General features: G+C 38.1%; 1 protein-coding gene across 2 annotated transcripts; it reads left to right on the plus strand.

Annotated features, from left to right (window-relative positions):
- Positions 1-1,191: 1,191 nt before the first annotated feature.
- LOC114570830 (tetraspanin-5) lies at positions 1,192-13,479 on the plus strand. Of its 2 annotated transcripts, XM_028601410.1 has the most exons (10): positions 1,192-1,647; positions 5,348-5,398; positions 8,068-8,214; positions 8,332-8,502; positions 8,609-8,734; positions 10,609-10,656; positions 11,533-11,649; positions 11,734-11,795; positions 13,222-13,274; positions 13,418-13,479. In XM_028601410.1, exons 1-9 carry the CDS (start codon positions 1,564-1,566, stop codon positions 13,232-13,234), a joined length of 819 nt encoding a protein of 272 aa, XP_028457211.1. In that variant the 5' UTR covers positions 1,192-1,563; the 3' UTR covers positions 13,235-13,274; positions 13,418-13,479. The 2 variants fall into 2 exon arrangements, with proteins under 2 accessions (XP_028457211.1, XP_028457220.1); XM_028601419.1 differs by lacking the exon at positions 5,348-5,398.
- The last annotated feature ends 5,569 nt before the right edge of the window (positions 13,480-19,048 follow it).

Below are 19,048 nucleotides of genomic sequence, written 5' to 3' on the forward strand. Positions count from 1 at the left end.
TGTGGGCATACAGTAGACAAATTAGACTATACACAGCGGGCCTATGTACATGCCCGTTTGAAGACACTTCTTGATTCCTGTATACGCCATAAAGGCTGGACAAAGGCATTTTATGTATAACTGTGTGGCACACCGAAGTACAGGTAAACTCAATGTGCTTTATAGTGAAATACATATAGCAAAAAGAAACATGTACTAATGAATAGAGTAAAATACAAAAAAAGACAATTACTAGAAAATAAATACCCTCCAAAAGAAATGTACACCCCACCAATACAAACTACACTGTTAGTAATTATATTGAAATTTATTTTAAACATGGACACAGGTGATACATTTCAGGCACTTTGTTCCACAAATAAGGACCAAATAACTAAAAGACCACCTTTAATAAAGCTAGATCTAAACTAGATCTTTGCAGTTGTATAAATATGAACTTAAACATGACATAACTGTAGTTGTGAAATATATCATCTAAATCCTAAAAATAAAAAGCTTCCGGTGTGTTACACAACATGTAAGAATGTAAAAACAAAAGTGTAATGAGGTCACTGCTGAGCACCACTTTTTTTTTCAATTGAGATCAAAAGGGTTCAATAATAAACAAAGAACTACAGCATTATGAAATGATATGAATGAATACAGACAATATTATGACATGTAATTTCATCCTGCTTATTTTCACAATTCTTGAATGCAGATCTTTTTTTATTTATTTATTTTTTTAATTCCGGACGTTTTTATTTCAAAATGTCCCTTTTTCAGTCTTGATTGACACACAAAGAAGACTTTGTAATGAAAAGTGGCACTATGAAATGAAATTGGTAAAAGAAATAGCGCTGTGAAATAAAAACAGACTTTGTAAAATAAAATAAAAAATAAAAAACAGCTGGAATCAAAATAAAATGACCTACAATAAACGCTGTTATTGTTGGTTTCATGTGTTGTCTGTATCTGTATTTCCATAATGTCTACTGATGTATTTATTACTGAACACGTTGGGTCCCCATTGCCCTATAGTTCTAATAAGGTTTAATTGTATAGTCGTATGTTATATCATGGCATACTGGATTTGACGGTCATACCATAGACTGTCAATTAGTCATGGATGGTATTAAGTGGACAGAGCAGTGGCGCCATAGAGTGGCGCCCTCTTCTGGAGGAAGTCCCGCCTCCTGTGACCACTAAAGACCCTCATTGGCTCCCACACATGTCAATCAACTAACAGCCATATTTGGATTATTTGGATCAGCGGTTTTAATCTCGTTGATTTTAGTGGATTTATTTCACCGTTATACCTCCGGAGATCCATATCAGGAATAAACTGATACATTTACTGATCCCGACAGATTGAACGCTCCTCTGCAGCTTCACCTGCGCCTTTTGTCTGCGGAAATACAGGACGATGTTTGTTATTAGACGCTGAAACAATTGACGGCGCGTTTGACGAGCCTTCTAAAATAACGTTTTTCCCCAACCAGGCTGTCAAAACACTAGATGAGAGGAGCATAGATGTGATTCTTTTCCCACTGCGGGCGGCGTTTAAGACAACAATCTCTCCAAATGATGTCAGGAAAGCATTTCAAGGCTCACGAAGTGAGCTGCTGCATCAAGTATTTCATCTTCGGATTCAACATTATATTTTGGGTAAGTCCCCTGTTTGCCGTGTTTGGACTTCAGGCCTGGTAACATCAGCTAGCTAAGTAAATACCCACTGACATGACATGTTTTTTTTTTCCTCCATCAAATACAGCTTTGGTTTCGTGAGCATGGAAGCCGTTTTCTTTCTTCCCGTTGGTTTTAATAGGAGACAATGATTTCATCCCCTGCGATAGGCTCACTGCTTCCGTGTGCACTTGCTCGCACTGTCACCTTTTAGGCTTTTGTTGTTGTGTAGACAGCATCAGTGTGAGGCAGCTCTGAAGAAGGGCTTTCCTGACTGACTGTTATTCACATCTGAGGACATTTTATTGTAGTGTCAGTGATGTTTGGGCAGAGCAAACTGTATCTTCATTCCAGATTCTACTGAGTGAAATCACAGGCAAACACCTCTTGTTCTTTGAAACCCAACAGTAACGCCATTAAGGACTGCTGGACGTCCCACTGTGGGCCAGTTACCAATTTTAGACAGAACCTGGTTGGTTGGGTGCTTTTTCTGACACTGTTACTGTGGAGAAGTAGGGTAAGGAATGCCTTTTTAAAGGAGTTATTGGGGATAACAAATGGAAACATCTGAAAGAAGTGGTGGGCGGTATTGATTAGAGCTGACATGATTAGGCGAGTTAACTAATTAGTCGATATGCAAAAACATGATTAATTATTTAAAAATAAAATGTTCTCGATAAATTAGAAAGCAGTCCAAGGTGACGTCGTCTAATTGATTGTTTTGTCTGACCAACAACCCAAAGGTGTTCAATTTACAATATAAACAAAAGAAAAGCCGTGTATCCTCACATCTGAAAAGCTGGAACCAGAAAATGTTTTGCATTTTTGCTTCACTAACTGCAATGATTAATACATTATTGAAATTGTTGCTAGTTAATTTTGTGGAGATTGATTAATTGAATCAGCTAGCCTAATTGTTGCAGCTCTAATCATGATATCAATATGTATTGTGATATAAAAAAAATTTGAAATTGTGAATGGATGAAAAAACCAAATGGAACTGTCAGTTTTTTGGCAAATCCAGTAAATGAAATACCCAACACTATATAAACAGTACAGGCCAAAAGTTTGGACACACCTTGTCATTCAATGCATTTACTTTATTTTCATGACTATTTACATTGTAGATTCTCACTGAAGGCATCAAAACTATGAATGAACACAAATGGAATTATGTACTTGACAAAAAAGTGTGAAATAACTGAAAACATGTCATATTTTAGATTCCTCAAAGTAGCCACCCTTTGCTTTTTTGATAGCGCTGCAAACCATTGGTGTTCTCTCAATGAGCTTCTTGAGGCAGTCACCTGAAATGGTTATCACTTCACAGTAGGGGTGGGGGAAAAAATCGATACAGCATAGTATCGCGATATTTTTCGTGGCTACTAATACTGTATCGATACACAGACGCCAAGTATCGATCTTTTATGACATGTGTTGGTCAGTTTGTCTGCTTGACAATTACATTTTGCAGCAATAAAATTGAAGTGAGATGAACAAACCGAGAAATGTATCTTTTTAGATAAAACAGATGTTGACAAAATTGGCCTTTCGGTACATCATTTGAAATTGGGAAAAATCTGAAGTTGGAAAAAAGGTAATACATTGCAATATATCACAGAATATTGCAATATGTTTAAAATTGCAATAATATCGTATTGTGACATAAGTATCGGGATGATATCAAATCGCGAGGCCTCTGGTGATTCCCACCCCTACTTCACAGGTCTGTCTTGTCAGGGTTAATTAGTGGATTTTCTTTCTATAATTAATGGGGTTGGGACCATCAGTTGTGTTGCGCAGAAGTCAGGTTGATACACAGCCGACAGCCCTATTGGACAACTGTTAGAATTCATATTATGGCAAGAACCAATCAGCTAAGTAAAGAGAAATGAGTGGCCATCATTACTTTAACAAATGATGGTCAGTCAGTCCGGAAAATTGCGAAAACTTTGAATGTGTACCCAAGTGCAGTCGCAAAAACCATCAAGCGCTACAACGAAACTGGCTCACTCGAGGACCGCACCAGGAAAGGAAGACCAGGAGTCACCTCTGCTGCTGATGATAAGTTCTTCCGAGTCACCGGCCTCAGAAATCGCAAGTTAACAGCAGGTCAGATTAGAGACCAGATGAATGCCACACAGAGTTCTAGCAGCAGACACATCTCTAGAACAACTGTTAAGAGGAGACGAATCAGGCCTTCATGGTCAAGTAGCTGCTAGGAAACCACTGCTAAGGAGAGGCAACAAGCAGAAGAGATTTGTTTGGGCCAAGAAACACAAAGAATGGACATTAGACCAGTGGAAATCTGTGCTTTGGTCTGATGAGTCCAAATTTGAGATCTTTGGTTCCAACCGCTGTCTTTGTGCGACGCAGAAAAGGTGAACGGATGGATTCTACATGCCTGGTTCCCACCGTGAAGCATGGAGGAGGAGGTGTGATGGTGTGGGGGTGCTTTGCTGAGACACTGTTGGGGATTTATTCAAAATTGAAGGCATACTGCAACCAGCATGGCTACCACAGCATCCTGCAGCGACATGCCATCCCATCCGGTTTGCGTTTAGTTGGACCATCATTTATTTTTCAACAGGACAATGACCCCAAACACACCTCCAGGCTGTGTAAGGGCTATTTGACCAAGAAGGAGAGTGATGGAGTGCTGCGCCAGATGACCTGGCCTCCACAGTCACCGGACCTGAACTCAATCGAGATGGTTTGGGGTGAGCTGGACCGCAGAGTGAAGGCAAAAGGGCCAACAAGTGCTAAGCATCTCTGGGAACTCCTTCAAGACTGTTGGAAAACCATTTCAGGTGACTACCTCTTGAAGCTCATCAAGAGAATGCCAAGAGTGTGCAAAGCAGTAATTGGAGCAAAGGGTGGCTTCTTTGAAGAAACTAGAATACAAGACATGTTTTCAGTTATTTCACACTTTTTTGTTAAGTACATAATTCCATATGTATTCATTCATAGTTTTGATGCTTTCAGTGAGAATCTACAATGTAAATAGTCATGAAAATAAAGGAAACGCATTGAATGAGAACGTGTGTCCAAACCTTTTGGCCTGTACTGTATATATATCTCCCCAACCGGTGGAAAAAGGTCTGCTGACTCATTTAAAGGAGAACCATCCCAATATAAACAAATGTTTGACGGTTGACAGAATTGTCTCACAATATGTAATTACAAGTTGCCACAGCAACACGGTGATGTCTTGAAGTTGCTGACTCAGTTTGACCAGCATCCAGAAAGATGAAAATATTTATATAATGATATGAAACAAAAGCAAGTCTTTGCACTTGTGAAAATATAACCATCAAATTAGCGTTGTAATAGAATATAAAACGAATAATTAATGGAGAGTGTGTTTTAAAATAATTATTTCATGGCTATTATAATTCTAATGCCATCGATGCCTTCATTCCTAACTCTTAAAATCCTGAAATGTGGTTTTGAAGTTTTCCAGTGTAGTCATAATGCGTTCAGGCTGATAGAAGATGCTTTCTAATGTGGGAGTCTCCTGCTGATACTGCAGACTAACACAAGAAATATTTAGTTAATGGATCACTGCCAGGAAAATCTCTCTGTGGTTTGTCTTGTGTGCTTCTGTGTGATTACTCCATGTTGCAGTCACAGCAGGAATGATCATGCTCTCTTGTCTCTTTCTTCTTTCTCTGTCTGTTAGTTCCTTGGAGTGGCGTTCCTCGGCATTGGGTTGTGGGCATGGAGCGAAAAGGTGATTTTACTGCTTTCTCTCCGTGTAACAATAAGCTGAATCAGTTTATTGTGTAAATCTTTTCACTTGTGGACACCTGCATATAATCTATGAGCTAAGCTGATCATTTACATTCGTCTCCTGTCGTTTGCATCCATCTGACTGCAATAAATAATATCAGTGGCTTTACTGAATCAGAAAGGAATGTCAGGATTTCCGATGGGACGCCCCTCTGAACAATGGACAGAAGAAGGGATCTGATGCATTTCACAGATTCATTCATTGTATAGTCTCAGCACTGGGGGTGTAAAAGGGGACAGACAGTCTAGTGATTGTTCATGTGTCTTGACTTTCACTGAAGGACTTTTATCAAAGATCAAGATAATTTCGTAGATTAATGCTTCATTCTTCACATATGGTTACAACTACCAATTGTTTTCAGTATTTATTAATCAGAGGATTATTGTCTTGATTACAAATGTCCATCACAATTTCCTAAAGCTCAAGGTGACGTCTTCAAATTAGTCAAGGATTCAATTTACAGTGATATAAAACCGAGAAATGTGCTAATTGCCACGTGCAAAACTGGAATCGGAGGATATTTGGCTTGAACAATTGGTGTAATAGTTCAACATTTTTGGAAATGGGATAATATATTCAGTTTTAGAGTTGGATGAGAAAATTGATGCCTATCTCATGTCTGTATGTTAAATATAAAACTGGAACCAGCAGTCGGTTAGATTAGCTTAGCACAAACACTGCAACCAAGGGGAAACGGATAGCCTGGCTCTGTCTAGTCCATATCCTCGACATTCCACTTCTGGGATTGCTCCGGTGCCGCAGGAAATTCCACCGGATGTGTGTCTTTTCACAGATTTCTGTTTCCTTACACTTTCTCTGTGTTGGAATTTTAAACTCTGGTGGATTTATGAGGACCATGGTTAACTGCTCCTCAGATCTCTGCAGAGTAAATCCAGACAGATAGCTAGACAATCTGTCCAATCTGAGTTTTCTGTTGCATGACTGAAACAACTTTTGAACGTACACACGTTCCACCAAAACAAGTTCCTTCCCAAGGCTATTTTGCAGCGGCTCCGGGTGGAGCTTAGCGCCGCCTATGACGATTGTGATTAGAGATGCACCAATAGACTGGCGGTGACCGGAATTGGTCGGTTTTCACGTGCTCGGCCATGACCGATGACCGGCAGGTCAGTCTGACATATGCCGATTTCATGCCGGTCAATGCTACAATTAACTGACAACATAAGTTATAAGAGTTACAGTTCTCAAGGACACACACACACACACACACACACACACACACACACACACACACACACACACACACACACACACACACACACACACACACACACACACACACACACACAGCACAGTCTGTCTTTTTCGCTCAACTTTTCCGCCGCGACCGTGTACCCGCTCGCGGTGTGAAGCGCGTGTCCGCGCTATTCTCGCACATGTAGGGAACCTCAGGAATTAACCTGCAACATGTCAGCTGTTTACAAATTCTTCAGCGTGTGAGCAGAAGAGAACAAGTTTGCAATATGCAACACCTGCAAGGAAAAAGTAGGGCGTGGAGGGATGACACCAAAAACCAAAATCACATTTTTTTTTTTTTGTTGGATATTGGATGTGAAAAGAAGGAAATGGTTCTTCCATAACATTGCACTTTAGATGTGTGTGAATTTCCTACACCAGGAGTAATTTATATAGTTCTATTTTATAGTGATCCATTATCTGTTAAAAAAAATTTCTATTAAAGAAAAGATAGAAAATAAATATTTGTTTGTGCTGTAAAGTGGTTAGAAAAAATTAAATCGGAATTGGCTAAAATCGGTATAGGCTGGCCTAACTCACAGAAAATCTGAAATCTGAATCGGCCTAGAAAGTTGTAATCGGTGCATCTCTAATTGTGATTGTTTTAAAGAAATGCCAATAAACCAGAGCATGTTTTTCTCCCATTCCGGAATGCTGTGTGGACTAGCCAGACCCTCCTCCACAGCTCTGCAGCATGTGGAGGAGGGTCTGTCAAAGCGTGACTAGGCTCTCTCTAAAGGTACCAAATTCCACCTACCTGCACCTATAGAGCTCCCTAATTGACACGTTATGTTACTAAAGTGTAAAAACAAAAATTTGCTGTTTTATAGGTAACTAAGTAAGTAAGTCACTACTCCCACCAAGAAATAATCCAGCTCATAACCCCCATAAAACCCACAACTTGTTGTTTTGACACTTTTATTTGTCCGAATCAAACAAATATACAATAGCATGTTGATTAGTGAGTTAGAAGTGCTGCTAGGTGGATTTTGTGACTTTTGGATAGAGTCTGGCTAGCTGTTTTCCCCCTGATTTCAGTCTTCAAGCTAAGCTAACCGTCTGTTGGCTCCAGCTTCATATTTACTGTACCAATGTGAGAGTGGTTTCAATCTTCTCATCTGAACTCTCTGCAACGCACATTTCCTAAAATGTCAGACTATTCCTTTAAGTGATTATCAAACTTGTTGGCAATGAGATCTCTGTCAATCGACTAACTGTTTTCAGCTCATCACATTATTGAAGTCGGGACTTTGGGAGGGTGTAGGACTACACCACAGGCTCATGGTGACAAATTTCAAATGATTTCACTTGTAAAGACTTCAATCCTCTAACCCTTCACTATGTTATTCCAGGGTGTTCTCTCCAACATCTCGTCCATCACAGACCTGGGGGGCTTTGACCCAGTCTGGCTCTTCTTGGTGGTTGGTGGTGTGATGTTCATCCTCGGATTCGCTGGTTGCATCGGAGCGCTGCGAGAAAACTCTTTCTTGCTCAAATTTGTACGTTCCCTTATCAAACGCATTGTGACGAAATAAGAGAGGCTTTTTTTCAAAGTTTATTTTTATTTTTTTATCTTCTTCTTGGTCCCATAATATGATTTGCTAAATGTATTTCAGTTCTCTGTGTTCCTGGGTATCATCTTTTTCCTGGAGCTGACTGCAGGAGTCCTGGCCTTTGTCTTCAAAGATTGGATCAAGGACCAGCTCAATTTTTTCATTAACAACAACATCCGGGCCTACAGAGACGACATTGATCTGCAGAACCTGATAGACTTTACCCAGGAATATGTGAGCACTCCACAGTACTGATTTCACTCCAGTGTTGTTTTTACCATTTCTGTGGGACATTGTTGACATATATGGGAGTTCTTTTGTGTCTCTTTTAACCTTGTAGTGGGAGTGTTGTGGAGCGTTTGGAGCTGACGACTGGAATTTGAACATCTACTTCAACTGTACGGATTCCAACCCAAGCCGTGAGAAATGTGGAGTGCCCTTTTCCTGCTGCACCAAAGATCCAGCGGTATGTTGCCACAAAAACTCAACACTTTCTAATCCACAGTCAATTCATTTCATAACAAGCCTATAGGTGTAATTTGGTGTTTCTGTGTCTTGAAGTTGGAGAGCAAATTCAGTAGGTCACTTTCTAACATGTTAAAACCTTTTAGTTTGAGGGCAATTTGTGAGGGTCCGCCCTGTGACTCATTGCTATGTTATCTGCATCCTCCAAAAGGCTGGCAGCCGCTGTCAACTATCATGGCTGGTCTCCAGAAGGAACTGGAGGCCTCAGTGTTTAGTCCTGTCAGACTCTGCCAGCACAGCAAAGTGAAAAGGACTGGTAGGGGTTATCTTGACCAAGGCCTTTTTTTATTTTTATTGGCAGAAAAATGCTCAAACTGCTGGTCGTGCTTCACTGTAATGAAAGTTGCACAAGAGTCTCTTTTATTTGCTGAGCCAAGGACATGCTGTTCCACCCAGGTCATCCTCTTTAAGAGCAACACTTCATGACGATGATGATGATGATGATGATAATAATACAGCACTTTTCAAAACAAAATTACAAAGGTGGTTAAAACAGGAACAAAAATCATGAAATCAGACAATTGCAACATTACAAATTTAAATGTCTAAGCTGTCCTATAAAAATAAAGGCCTAAAATGCCCAAACAAATAATCTTTCAAATGGAAATAAAATACCAAAAGGTAATATAAACAATAGAAAGCACTAGCACATGTTGGAAATAAAATGATGTCTCGCCTTTTTAATAAAAAGTTATTTAAAAGAAGTCTCAGATCCTCAGTGCAGGGAGTTACACATCTGATCTTAGGGGCCCTGACTGAAAAGGCCCGGTCCCCTTTAGTTTTTTTAAACGGGACTTAGGAACAGGCAGCAGAGCCCTGCCTGAGTATCTGAGGCTGCGCTCTGGTTCCTAGGGGAGCAGCAGTTCAGCAATGTAACTGGGAGCTGAACCCAGCTTTAAAAGTAATCAGTGAACTCTTTCATGATCTGATATGATCTTGTCTTCCAGTGTTTGTTAAATGCAGAGCAGCTGTTTTGTTCCAGCTGAAGGCGTGATATGTTTTTTTTGGCTTAACTCCGAATATTCAGTGCATTGCAATAATCTAACAGAGATGAAATAAAAGCGTTTGGGACCTTCTCGAGATCAGGTGGACAAAGATTTTTGAATGCTTCTCAGCTGAAATAAACATGATTGAATTACCCAGGTTTCTCTCTAGTTTCAACGTTTGTTCACAGGGAGCCAAGATGTTTTTGTAAATTAGGGCTCGACAGAAGAAAATTATTTCTGATTTGTTTTTATTTAGCTTGAAAAGGTTTTGGGACATCCAGCGCTTTATTTCTGACAGAAAAGATTAAACAGATGAATGTTGCCTCGTGTTAAATGGGAGTTTAACACATTTCAAAATGAAAACAGGAGTTCTATGCGGAGGTCTTTTTAGGTCTTTGAGGCAAGTCACAATTTTCCATTCTGCAAGTTAAGTTTCTGCTTGCCTGTTTTACTGGTTCAAAACATTAGTGTTGTCTCACAGCACTCAAGTCCAAATTCCTAAATTCTGTGACCTAAATCCAACTCAAATCTTAGTCTTGAGTCTCAAGTCTATAGCTCTGATCTGTGCAGATGTTTGCAGGTTTAGTTCAGTGGGAGCCCTGCTGTCCAATACACATGTAGTTGCCTAACACACTCCCGTATTACGCTGGACAGCAGTGTTCCTTGGGATAAAATGGTACGCTACGTTAACCTCGACAGTGACAAAAATGAGGTGGTTGAAATCAAGCAGCGTTGGCGTTTTTACATCTTGCCAGTATATGATCTAAATTTCTTGACTTTACCTTTATTAAAAAAATATATATGATCATGAACCATCTTCTCTTCCCAGGAGGATGTCATCAACACTCAGTGTGGCTACGACATCCGAGCAAAAACGGTGAGTGGCTTAACAGAAACTTGCATTTATAACAGAGCTTGAGACCCTGATCTAAAAGTAAGCTAGTGCTATAAAATGGTACGAAGAGTAGAAATGGCTCTGGCTTATTTTGCCTCAGGCAAGTTTATTTGGCTACATGAGGTCATCTGGTACTCCTCCCTGGACACAATATTCCTCTTTCAGTATGTAACTCCAGTCTTCCAAATACAACAGTTGGCTCCCTATCACCACTTTGGACCATGTGGTATTACTCATGCTGCAGAAATGCACTAGGAATTGAACCCCCTCCTCCATCATTAGCTGTGGCCTTACTCCATAATAGCATAATGTAAGGAAAAGTTTGTTTTCTTGACTTTAAATTTGAGGAAAAAGCCAGAGTGAGCTAATTGTTTTTTTGTTTTTAACAAGGTGTGTGTGTGTGTGTGTGTGTGTGTGTGTGTGTGTGTGTGTGTGTGTGTGTGTGTGTGTGTGTGTGTGTGTGTGTGTGTGTGTGTGTGTGTGTGTGTGTGTGTGTGTGTGTGTGTGTGTGTGTGTGTGTGTGTGTGTGTGTGTGTGTGTGTGTGTGTGTGTGTGTGTGTGTGTGTGTGTGTGTGTGTGTGTGTGTGTGTGTGTGTGTGTGTGTGTGTGTAGGCAAAATTTGTTCAGAGAGATTTTATTGTGAAGGGCTTTTGAGGAGACCACAGACTGAAAAGGAGAACTATGCGCTTCCATTAAAACTTACGATGTTGTCAAGTGCTGCAAAGCAAATCCCAACATCATTGCCGACAGTAACTCTAAGATTTAAAACTTTTAAGAGGATAAACAAAGTAAAAGCCAAAACATTTCATCTGCACTTGATTGTTAGGCTATAAACCTGTTTTTTACATGTTCTGTCAGGACTCTGAGCAGCGGACCTTCATCTATATCAAAGGATGTGTTCCTCAGTTTGAGAAGTGGCTTCAAGAAAACCTGACAGTGGTGGCAGGCATCTTCATAGGGATTGCATTACTACAGGTGAAGGGCAATGCGAACGGTTTGGTATCTCATCTCTATTAACTTTTAATATACCTAATGTGAAATATTTATTCTTTGTTTTAGATTTTTGGCATCTGTTTAGCACAAAATCTTGTGAGCGACATTGACGCCGTGAGAGAGAGCTGGTAGGTGGCACCTTTGTGTTCATTCAAGCACAATTTCACCCGGGCTGGGACCAATGATGTAACAATAATTAATGGAGTGAAATTGGTAAATAAAATAACTTTTACTTTAGCTGCAGAAGTGCAGGAGCCTTAAAATATCTCCACAGCTATTGGATAGTACATTAATGTGGTACCAACATTAATATTCCCCTCAGGATGGTGTCAAAAGTATTCACATTCATTACTCAGGTAGAAGTATAGATACTACGGTTTAAAAAGACTTCTGTAGAAGTTGAAGTACCAACTCAAGCTTTTTACTCAAGTAAAAGTGTAAAAGTACTGGTTTAAAAACTATTTGAAGTATGAAAGTAAAAGTAATGTAAGGGGAAAAAATGCCATTAAGGACAAAAGCTTAGCCCGCCCCACAGGGGCCTAATAGTACACTACCCCATCTCCACAAAAAACATTTTTCTAAAGGCCATAACATAACATAACATAAATGCTATTGAAGAGCGGATCTTGGCGTGGCCATAGTGGGATTCGTAATATTGCGTATGTGCATTTTTTTTTTTTTTTTTTTTTTACCAATGACAAGCGAGAATGAAAACAAACCGAACTGAAATAGGAGTAACGAGGCTATTTTTAAAATGTAAGGAGTAGAAAGTACAGATAATTGTGTGAAAATGTAAGGAGAGTAGAAGTAAGAAGTCTGTTGTAAAATAATTGCTCCAGTAAAGTAGAGATACCCAAAATTTCTACTTAAGTAACAAAGTATTTACTTAACATTAATTACTTGACACCTCTGAATTTTGCTAACTTTTTTATGTCCATCTACAGATATCAAAGTTTTCATTTATTTTGTGAAATATCGTAACATCTAATGGATGGATTAGCACAACACTTTGCTACATACACTCATGGTTCTTAGAGGATGAACCCTACTGACTTTTTTTTACAGCGCCACATTGAGGTCGGCATTTGTGGTTTTGAGTGCAATGTCCTATACGTCACCAAATACCTGCCATCTAATGACATTCTCACCATCCCCAGCTGCACTTTGTGTTTACTGCTAATTAGCAGTATGCAAATGTGAGCATGCTAACATGCTAAACCTAAAAGGTTGAACATAGTTAACATTAAAAAAGAAAATGTGAGCATGTCAGAATGCAGACTATAGCATTTAGCCCCAAGTAGCATTTAGCCCAAAGTACAGCCTTAAGGGTCAAAACTCCAGCGATACTTGTAGGATTCATAACTCCTAATTGTGAGACAGATGCATTTCTTGTGGCCTTCATCAGGGTCCATGCACCTTGCATGCAGGTGAAGTTGTGCCAGATAACGTTTTCTACCTAAGCACCGTCTCCCAGAACTGCCTTGTTATGTAATTTTAGTTTTATGTCTTCATTTTATTGCATCTGTTCCTAAATCTTCCTCTTGTTTTGTGCAGTTTGTTTACCTAAGACCTCCACAGAATCTCCAAAGGCAAGAAGGATGTACCAGGTAAGCACTACTGGATTTCATAATTAATGTTGCGGCATGTAAATATTTGTATTTATATTGATTGATTCTATTGATTTTTTTTTTTTTTTTTTTTCCTCGTAGATTGCCTTTACACTGAAATGTTTTTTTTTTTTGTTCTACAGGACTCTGCTGTTTGGACGCCAGCAACAAAGGGAAATAAATTAATCAGCTAATGCATCCAGAACAAAGAGTCTCCTTCACATGTAAATAGCAAATGTAGAGTTATTTTTAGACTTATTTGTGGCCCAATTTCTGAATGAAGCACAACCTCTAAAATGTATTGTAGCTCTCATACAGTACAAAATAAACTAGTGCAATGTAAATGCTTCACAGTATAAGCAGCTATGATGGTGAAGTGGCTCAAAGTCCCAGTTCAGATTTCTTTAGTTTGTAAGGCTGTAAATGAGGAGGGGATAGAGTCATAACTTTTTAACAGGACAAATGATGGTAGATTGGATGTTTTATCAGAGGTAGTGCTTCATTCAGAAAATAATTGGTTTTATATATCTCACAGCTGCAGTTAACACTGCATGTAAGGGTTGTGTACAAAGATATAAAAATGATTCTGGAAATGCACTGCATGCCTATTGTCTACTGGTAGGACATTGGCTCCCCTAAATGTATTTCAACGATGTTAAGTATTTTAAAAGTATTTGTAAAATATTTACTATAGTTTAGCGTGAATGGGCTGGTTAGCACTTTGTTGAATGTTTAATGGAATCTACATAAAGCGATGGGAGAATTTTACTTTAGATTAATTTCCATGTGTGACATTATGCTCATATTCTACAAGTACATACAGTTTGTAAGCAAGAGTTTTGTGGGGCTATAGAGTATATAGTAACATGTAGTAGCACAACGGGATATGATTGATGCTGTAGGCTTTTCAAAGTTGCAGTTTGTTTGCCAAAAGTTTTGGCAGTGACATTTAAACAAAAATGTATAAATATACTGAAAGAGACCAGAAGATGTGGTATCCAAATCTAAACTCAGCCTTAAGCACTTTATTATTCATATATGAGTGATTTGTGTCATGGTGGATTATTTAAGTCAAGCAGCAGCCACTGGATGGTGCACTTAAAAGCGTGCATCTGTAACTTTATGGGGCTCCATAATGTCAGATCCTTTTTCCAAAAGCAGTTTGACAGAAAATGTTTATTTTAGCACACTATGCGTGTTGTGCCATTCCTTGCACATTACCTTACTCTGTGTTCATTCAGTGATTTTCCTCTATCTTTTAGTTGTTGTTGATGTGTTTCATTAATGGAAGCTGCCTAATTAATGACCTTTTGTTTGTTGTGTTAGCTATTTTTGATCTGTAAGTTTTCACTGGAAAATTAGGATACAAGCTATTTCCAAAGCACAACATGAACCCATGCTGGTGCTGCTTGGTGGAACTGACCTCAACTGAACGTAGAAATGATTTATAGCCTACATACATACATTACTTGAAAGTAGAGCACACGTGCTCTCTCACCAGCATTCTTGTAAATGCAAACTTTGGAACTGAGATACAACTTATGTTATGTTTTTCTTTCTAGACAGTATCTGAAAGCATATCATTTTGTATCAACCCATAGAACTGTACAGCATGAAAGTAAAAGGAGCCAATTTATGTAAAGGCGGTGTGAACCTGCAGTATGTTACACAGCTTTTCCTTTGCAGTCAAATATTCTGCAGCCTTGGTTAATGAAAATATATATATATATATATATATATATATATATATATATATATATATATATATATATATATATATATATATATATATATATATATATATATATATATATATATATATATATATATATATATACACACACACACACACACACACACACACACACACACACACACACACAGTACAGGCCAAAAGTTTGGACAAACCTTCTCATTCAATGCGTTTCCTTTTTATTTTCTGATTTACATAGTAGATTCTCACTGAAGGCATCAACACTATGAATGAACACAAATGGAATTATGTACTTAACAAAAAAGTGTGAAATAACTGAAAACATGTCTTATATTTTAGATTCTTCAAAGTAGCCACCCTTTGCTTTTTTATTAATAAGGGGAAACATTCCACTAATTAACCCTGACAAAGCACACCTGTGAAGTGAAAACCATTTCAGGTGACTACTTCATGAAGCTCATTGAGAGAACACCAAGGGTTTGCAGAGTGATCAAAAAAAGCAAAGGGTGGCTACTTTTGAAGAATCTAAAATATAAGACATTTTTTCAGTTATTTCACACTTTTTTGTTAAGTACACAATTCCATATGTGTTCATTCATAGTTTTGATGCCTTCAGTGAGAATCTACAATGTAAATAGTCATGAAAATAAAGAAACACATTGAATGAGAAGGTGTGTCCAAACTTTTGGCCTGTACTATATATAAATATATCTTATAGTAATACAGTAATGGGGTCATATCCCTTTTTCCACTAAAAGCTTCATATGATTGTTGTTGACTGATCACACTTTTTCTTACCACTCAGTGCCATATTTGTGAATTATATATACTCCTGATTATAACTTTTGTTTCCTGTGTACTCCTTATTCTTGTAAATAACTGGATCGTGACAAGTTGTAAATATATATCTGAATAAATGTGGGCCTTTGTAAACTTTTGTCTGCGTATACATACTGTATAGTATAGATTGTTGATTGAGCTTGGCCACAGTTCTTAATAGATCTTTATAAACTTTCAAAAATACAGCTTGCTCTCAGAGTAAGTGATTATTACAGGATATTATTGGACTACCTTATTTACAAGAAAATGTCAGTTATTGGTCAAAAGAAAACTCCATACCACCATCTAGTGTTTGAAATGAATATGACCAGTCAAAGCAAAAAATAAAATCCATTGCCCCATCGCTGGCAACAAGATAATTCAACATGAGAGCAATTCACTTTTGTCATGTTGTGTGTTTGACATTTGACTTACATTTACTAAGGATTTCTGCAAAGGATCATTTTTTCAAATTAATTCCTCTTTAGTTTTTCTGCCTGGCACACTGACAGCAAATCAAATTGCATCACGAAGTGATCCTAACTGAAGACATGACATCTCCGCTGCATAAGCCTTTTTCACAGTGAACATTTGAACTTGTCATAGAAGGCAATTAAGGGAAAGCAGATATGTCACTAATAACAATAACGATGGCTTTGTTGGGTTCAAATATTCCAGTAAGTCATGAAAGTGTGACAGTGAGCCAGCATGCACAATACCAGGACCCTGAAAGCAAAGCAGCAAAACGGAATTCAGCCATCAATCAACTTACACCTGTCCTTTTCCTAATGTGACAAGCCTAAAGGCCTATTGTTCACCTCTCACCCAGTTTAATCGTTTTAGTCAGGACATGAAAAACCGAGGATCAGTGATAACAGCACTTAATTCACCAGTGGAAGGTTCATTACAGACAATGCTGGTGGCATCTCCTGCACACACAAACACACCCAAAGCCAACATGTTGTGGGAATGTTGTAACACAAAACATTAGGAAAATAACACCAGACATCCAATCAAGGGTACATCTCCACAGACAATTTGATTTAAAGGACCTTTGAGATGCATCAGAGATTCTGAAAAGTTGTTGGAAAAACAAACATGGTAAATGCATGGAACAGAGGAAGTCAGAGCGGGGCTTTGTCTCTCTGCTGTTCATGTGTGGTCTCAGATTGTTTTCAGCTCATTAGACTGATTAGACTGATTTGACTGAGGTGGAGTCATCAGGCCATATTGCTGTTTTCTCTTAAATTATACATTCACAGAGAAAACAACAAAGATTAGTAGGTCACACACACACACACACACACACACACACACACACACACACACACACCCCTTTCTTTCAACACAACACTTATCATTTGCTATTTAGATACCCAGTTTACATAATGTAAATGTTTGCTGTGTTATCAGGGACTGATTTCAAATGATCGGACCTTTGGCCAGATGCCTCAGCGTAACTTCTGGCACTTTCTACACTCAACAGAGAACAACAGCAGACCCATTCCTTCTGACGTAATCAACCTTCTTCTTAAACACATTCACAACTCACTCTAACAAAATGCTTCATCAGTGCTAAATATATACATTTTAATAAAACACATGTAAAAAGTTAACTGTCAACTCAGTACCTTCCTTCTGATCCTTTTATTATCCAGATATTTGATGGGACAGTGACACTTTGTTGTTTGTTTCTGACCAAGAATTGTCCAAATCACATCCCTGCTGGAATATGTAATATGTTTTTCCTTCTATCTAAACACTACAGAAGTTGATTTCACTGATTAGCACACAACCAGGGGCACAGGGATAACAGCTTTCACATAATAAATAGGTTATCTATTGAGCTCTGGCCCCCCTAAGACATTCAGGGTCTCTTTTATTTAATTTTTTACATTACAGTACATTTATTTAGCTGACACTTCTACGTGCATTCAATCATGTGGATTTACAACCCAAAAATTGCAAGAATCACGAGACTGCAAAAGCGTTTCCGTTGTATACATTACTTCTATTTTAGCTCCATATTATTGGCCCCTCACTTACTCATAGAACTGATTTCAAATGTTATTGTTAACTTATAAATCCATTCCAACAAGTCTCATCCATTCATAGTCTTACTCTGTCTTTCATCAGTGACCTCTTGATCCAATATGTTCTTGTTTGTAACCTCAAGTTTTTAATAGCACCTTTTCTGGATGTTTGCAGTCAGGAACACCTACTTTAATTGAAAAATGATTTCTACAAGGTGCTCATTCTTTGTGCTTTATCATTTCACCTCATTTTTGTATAGTTAATGTATGCCTCCTCAATTAACCATTCTTATTGTCGTTAAATGGTCTACTTTATATTGTACTTTGTATTTCATGCTTTATCTGTTCGCACAATTTTCACAGTCACTGAAGGAAAAGAAAATGTTTTGAATGTATTGTATTGTACTGTATGTTATAGTTTTGTACTCTGTATCCATATTCTAATGTATTATTATTATTATTATTATTATTATTATTCAATCTGGATTCAGTTCCACCTACATAATCTCCAAACTGGTAACCATCCATCAACAACAGCAGACAAACACTGACACCCACTGGCTGCTCGGTCAAACTCACATTGTAGTCAGTGCTGCTGTGCTTTAATCTGAAAGTTCTTTATGTTACAGAGTTCAGTGATGGGAAGTTACTAAGTACATTTACTCAAGTACTGTACTTAAGTACACATTTGAGATAACTCACTTCTATTTTAATGCTACTTCATAGTTTACTGCACTGTCTACTGTACATTTCACAATAAATTATTGCACTTCTTACTCCACTAGAGTCATCTGACATTTTAACAAGTTTACAAACGCATGCAGTGCTGTGTTATCTGTGTGTGTTGTATCTTATTTACTTATTTATTACATAAGTAGAAGTAAAACTGCTTGTTTACTGTCCTGTGCTGCATCATTGACTAAATATGGCTATATAGGTGTAAGATCTTCTCACTATATAATATGTGTATGCATGTATATTGAGAGGTGTTGAGAACCAGAACCAAATGACTTTCTAGTATGTGTCAACACACATTTGGCCCAAAAAGCTGATTCAGATTCAGATTTTGAGCATTATTACTCAACTTTATGGTAGGATATAAATTAAGGTTTTAATGTAAGGATACTTTGGACAGAAAGTTTTACCTTTAACTAAAGTGAAGGTGCTGGTGTACTGTAACATTCCACAACAATGTAATAATAGAGTGG

The sequence above is a fragment of the Perca flavescens genome, chromosome 2, assembly GCF_004354835.1.
Source record: "Perca flavescens isolate YP-PL-M2 chromosome 2, PFLA_1.0, whole genome shotgun sequence".
NCBI lineage: Eukaryota > Metazoa > Chordata > Actinopteri > Perciformes > Percidae > Perca > Perca flavescens.

Excerpts from the sequence above, each read along its gene's own strand:
- LOC114570830 (XM_028601410.1), top strand. The coding sequence starts at position 1,564 with ATGATGTCAGGAAAGCATTTCAAGGCTCACGAAGTGAGCTGCTGCATC. Across the intron at positions 8,215-8,331 it reads ACTCTTTCTTGCTCAAATTT|TTCTCTGTGTTCCTGGGTAT; the intron begins GTACGTTCCCTT and ends AATGTATTTCAG. Across the intron at positions 10,657-11,532 it reads ACGACATCCGAGCAAAAACG|GACTCTGAGCAGCGGACCTT; the intron begins GTGAGTGGCTTA and ends ATGTTCTGTCAG.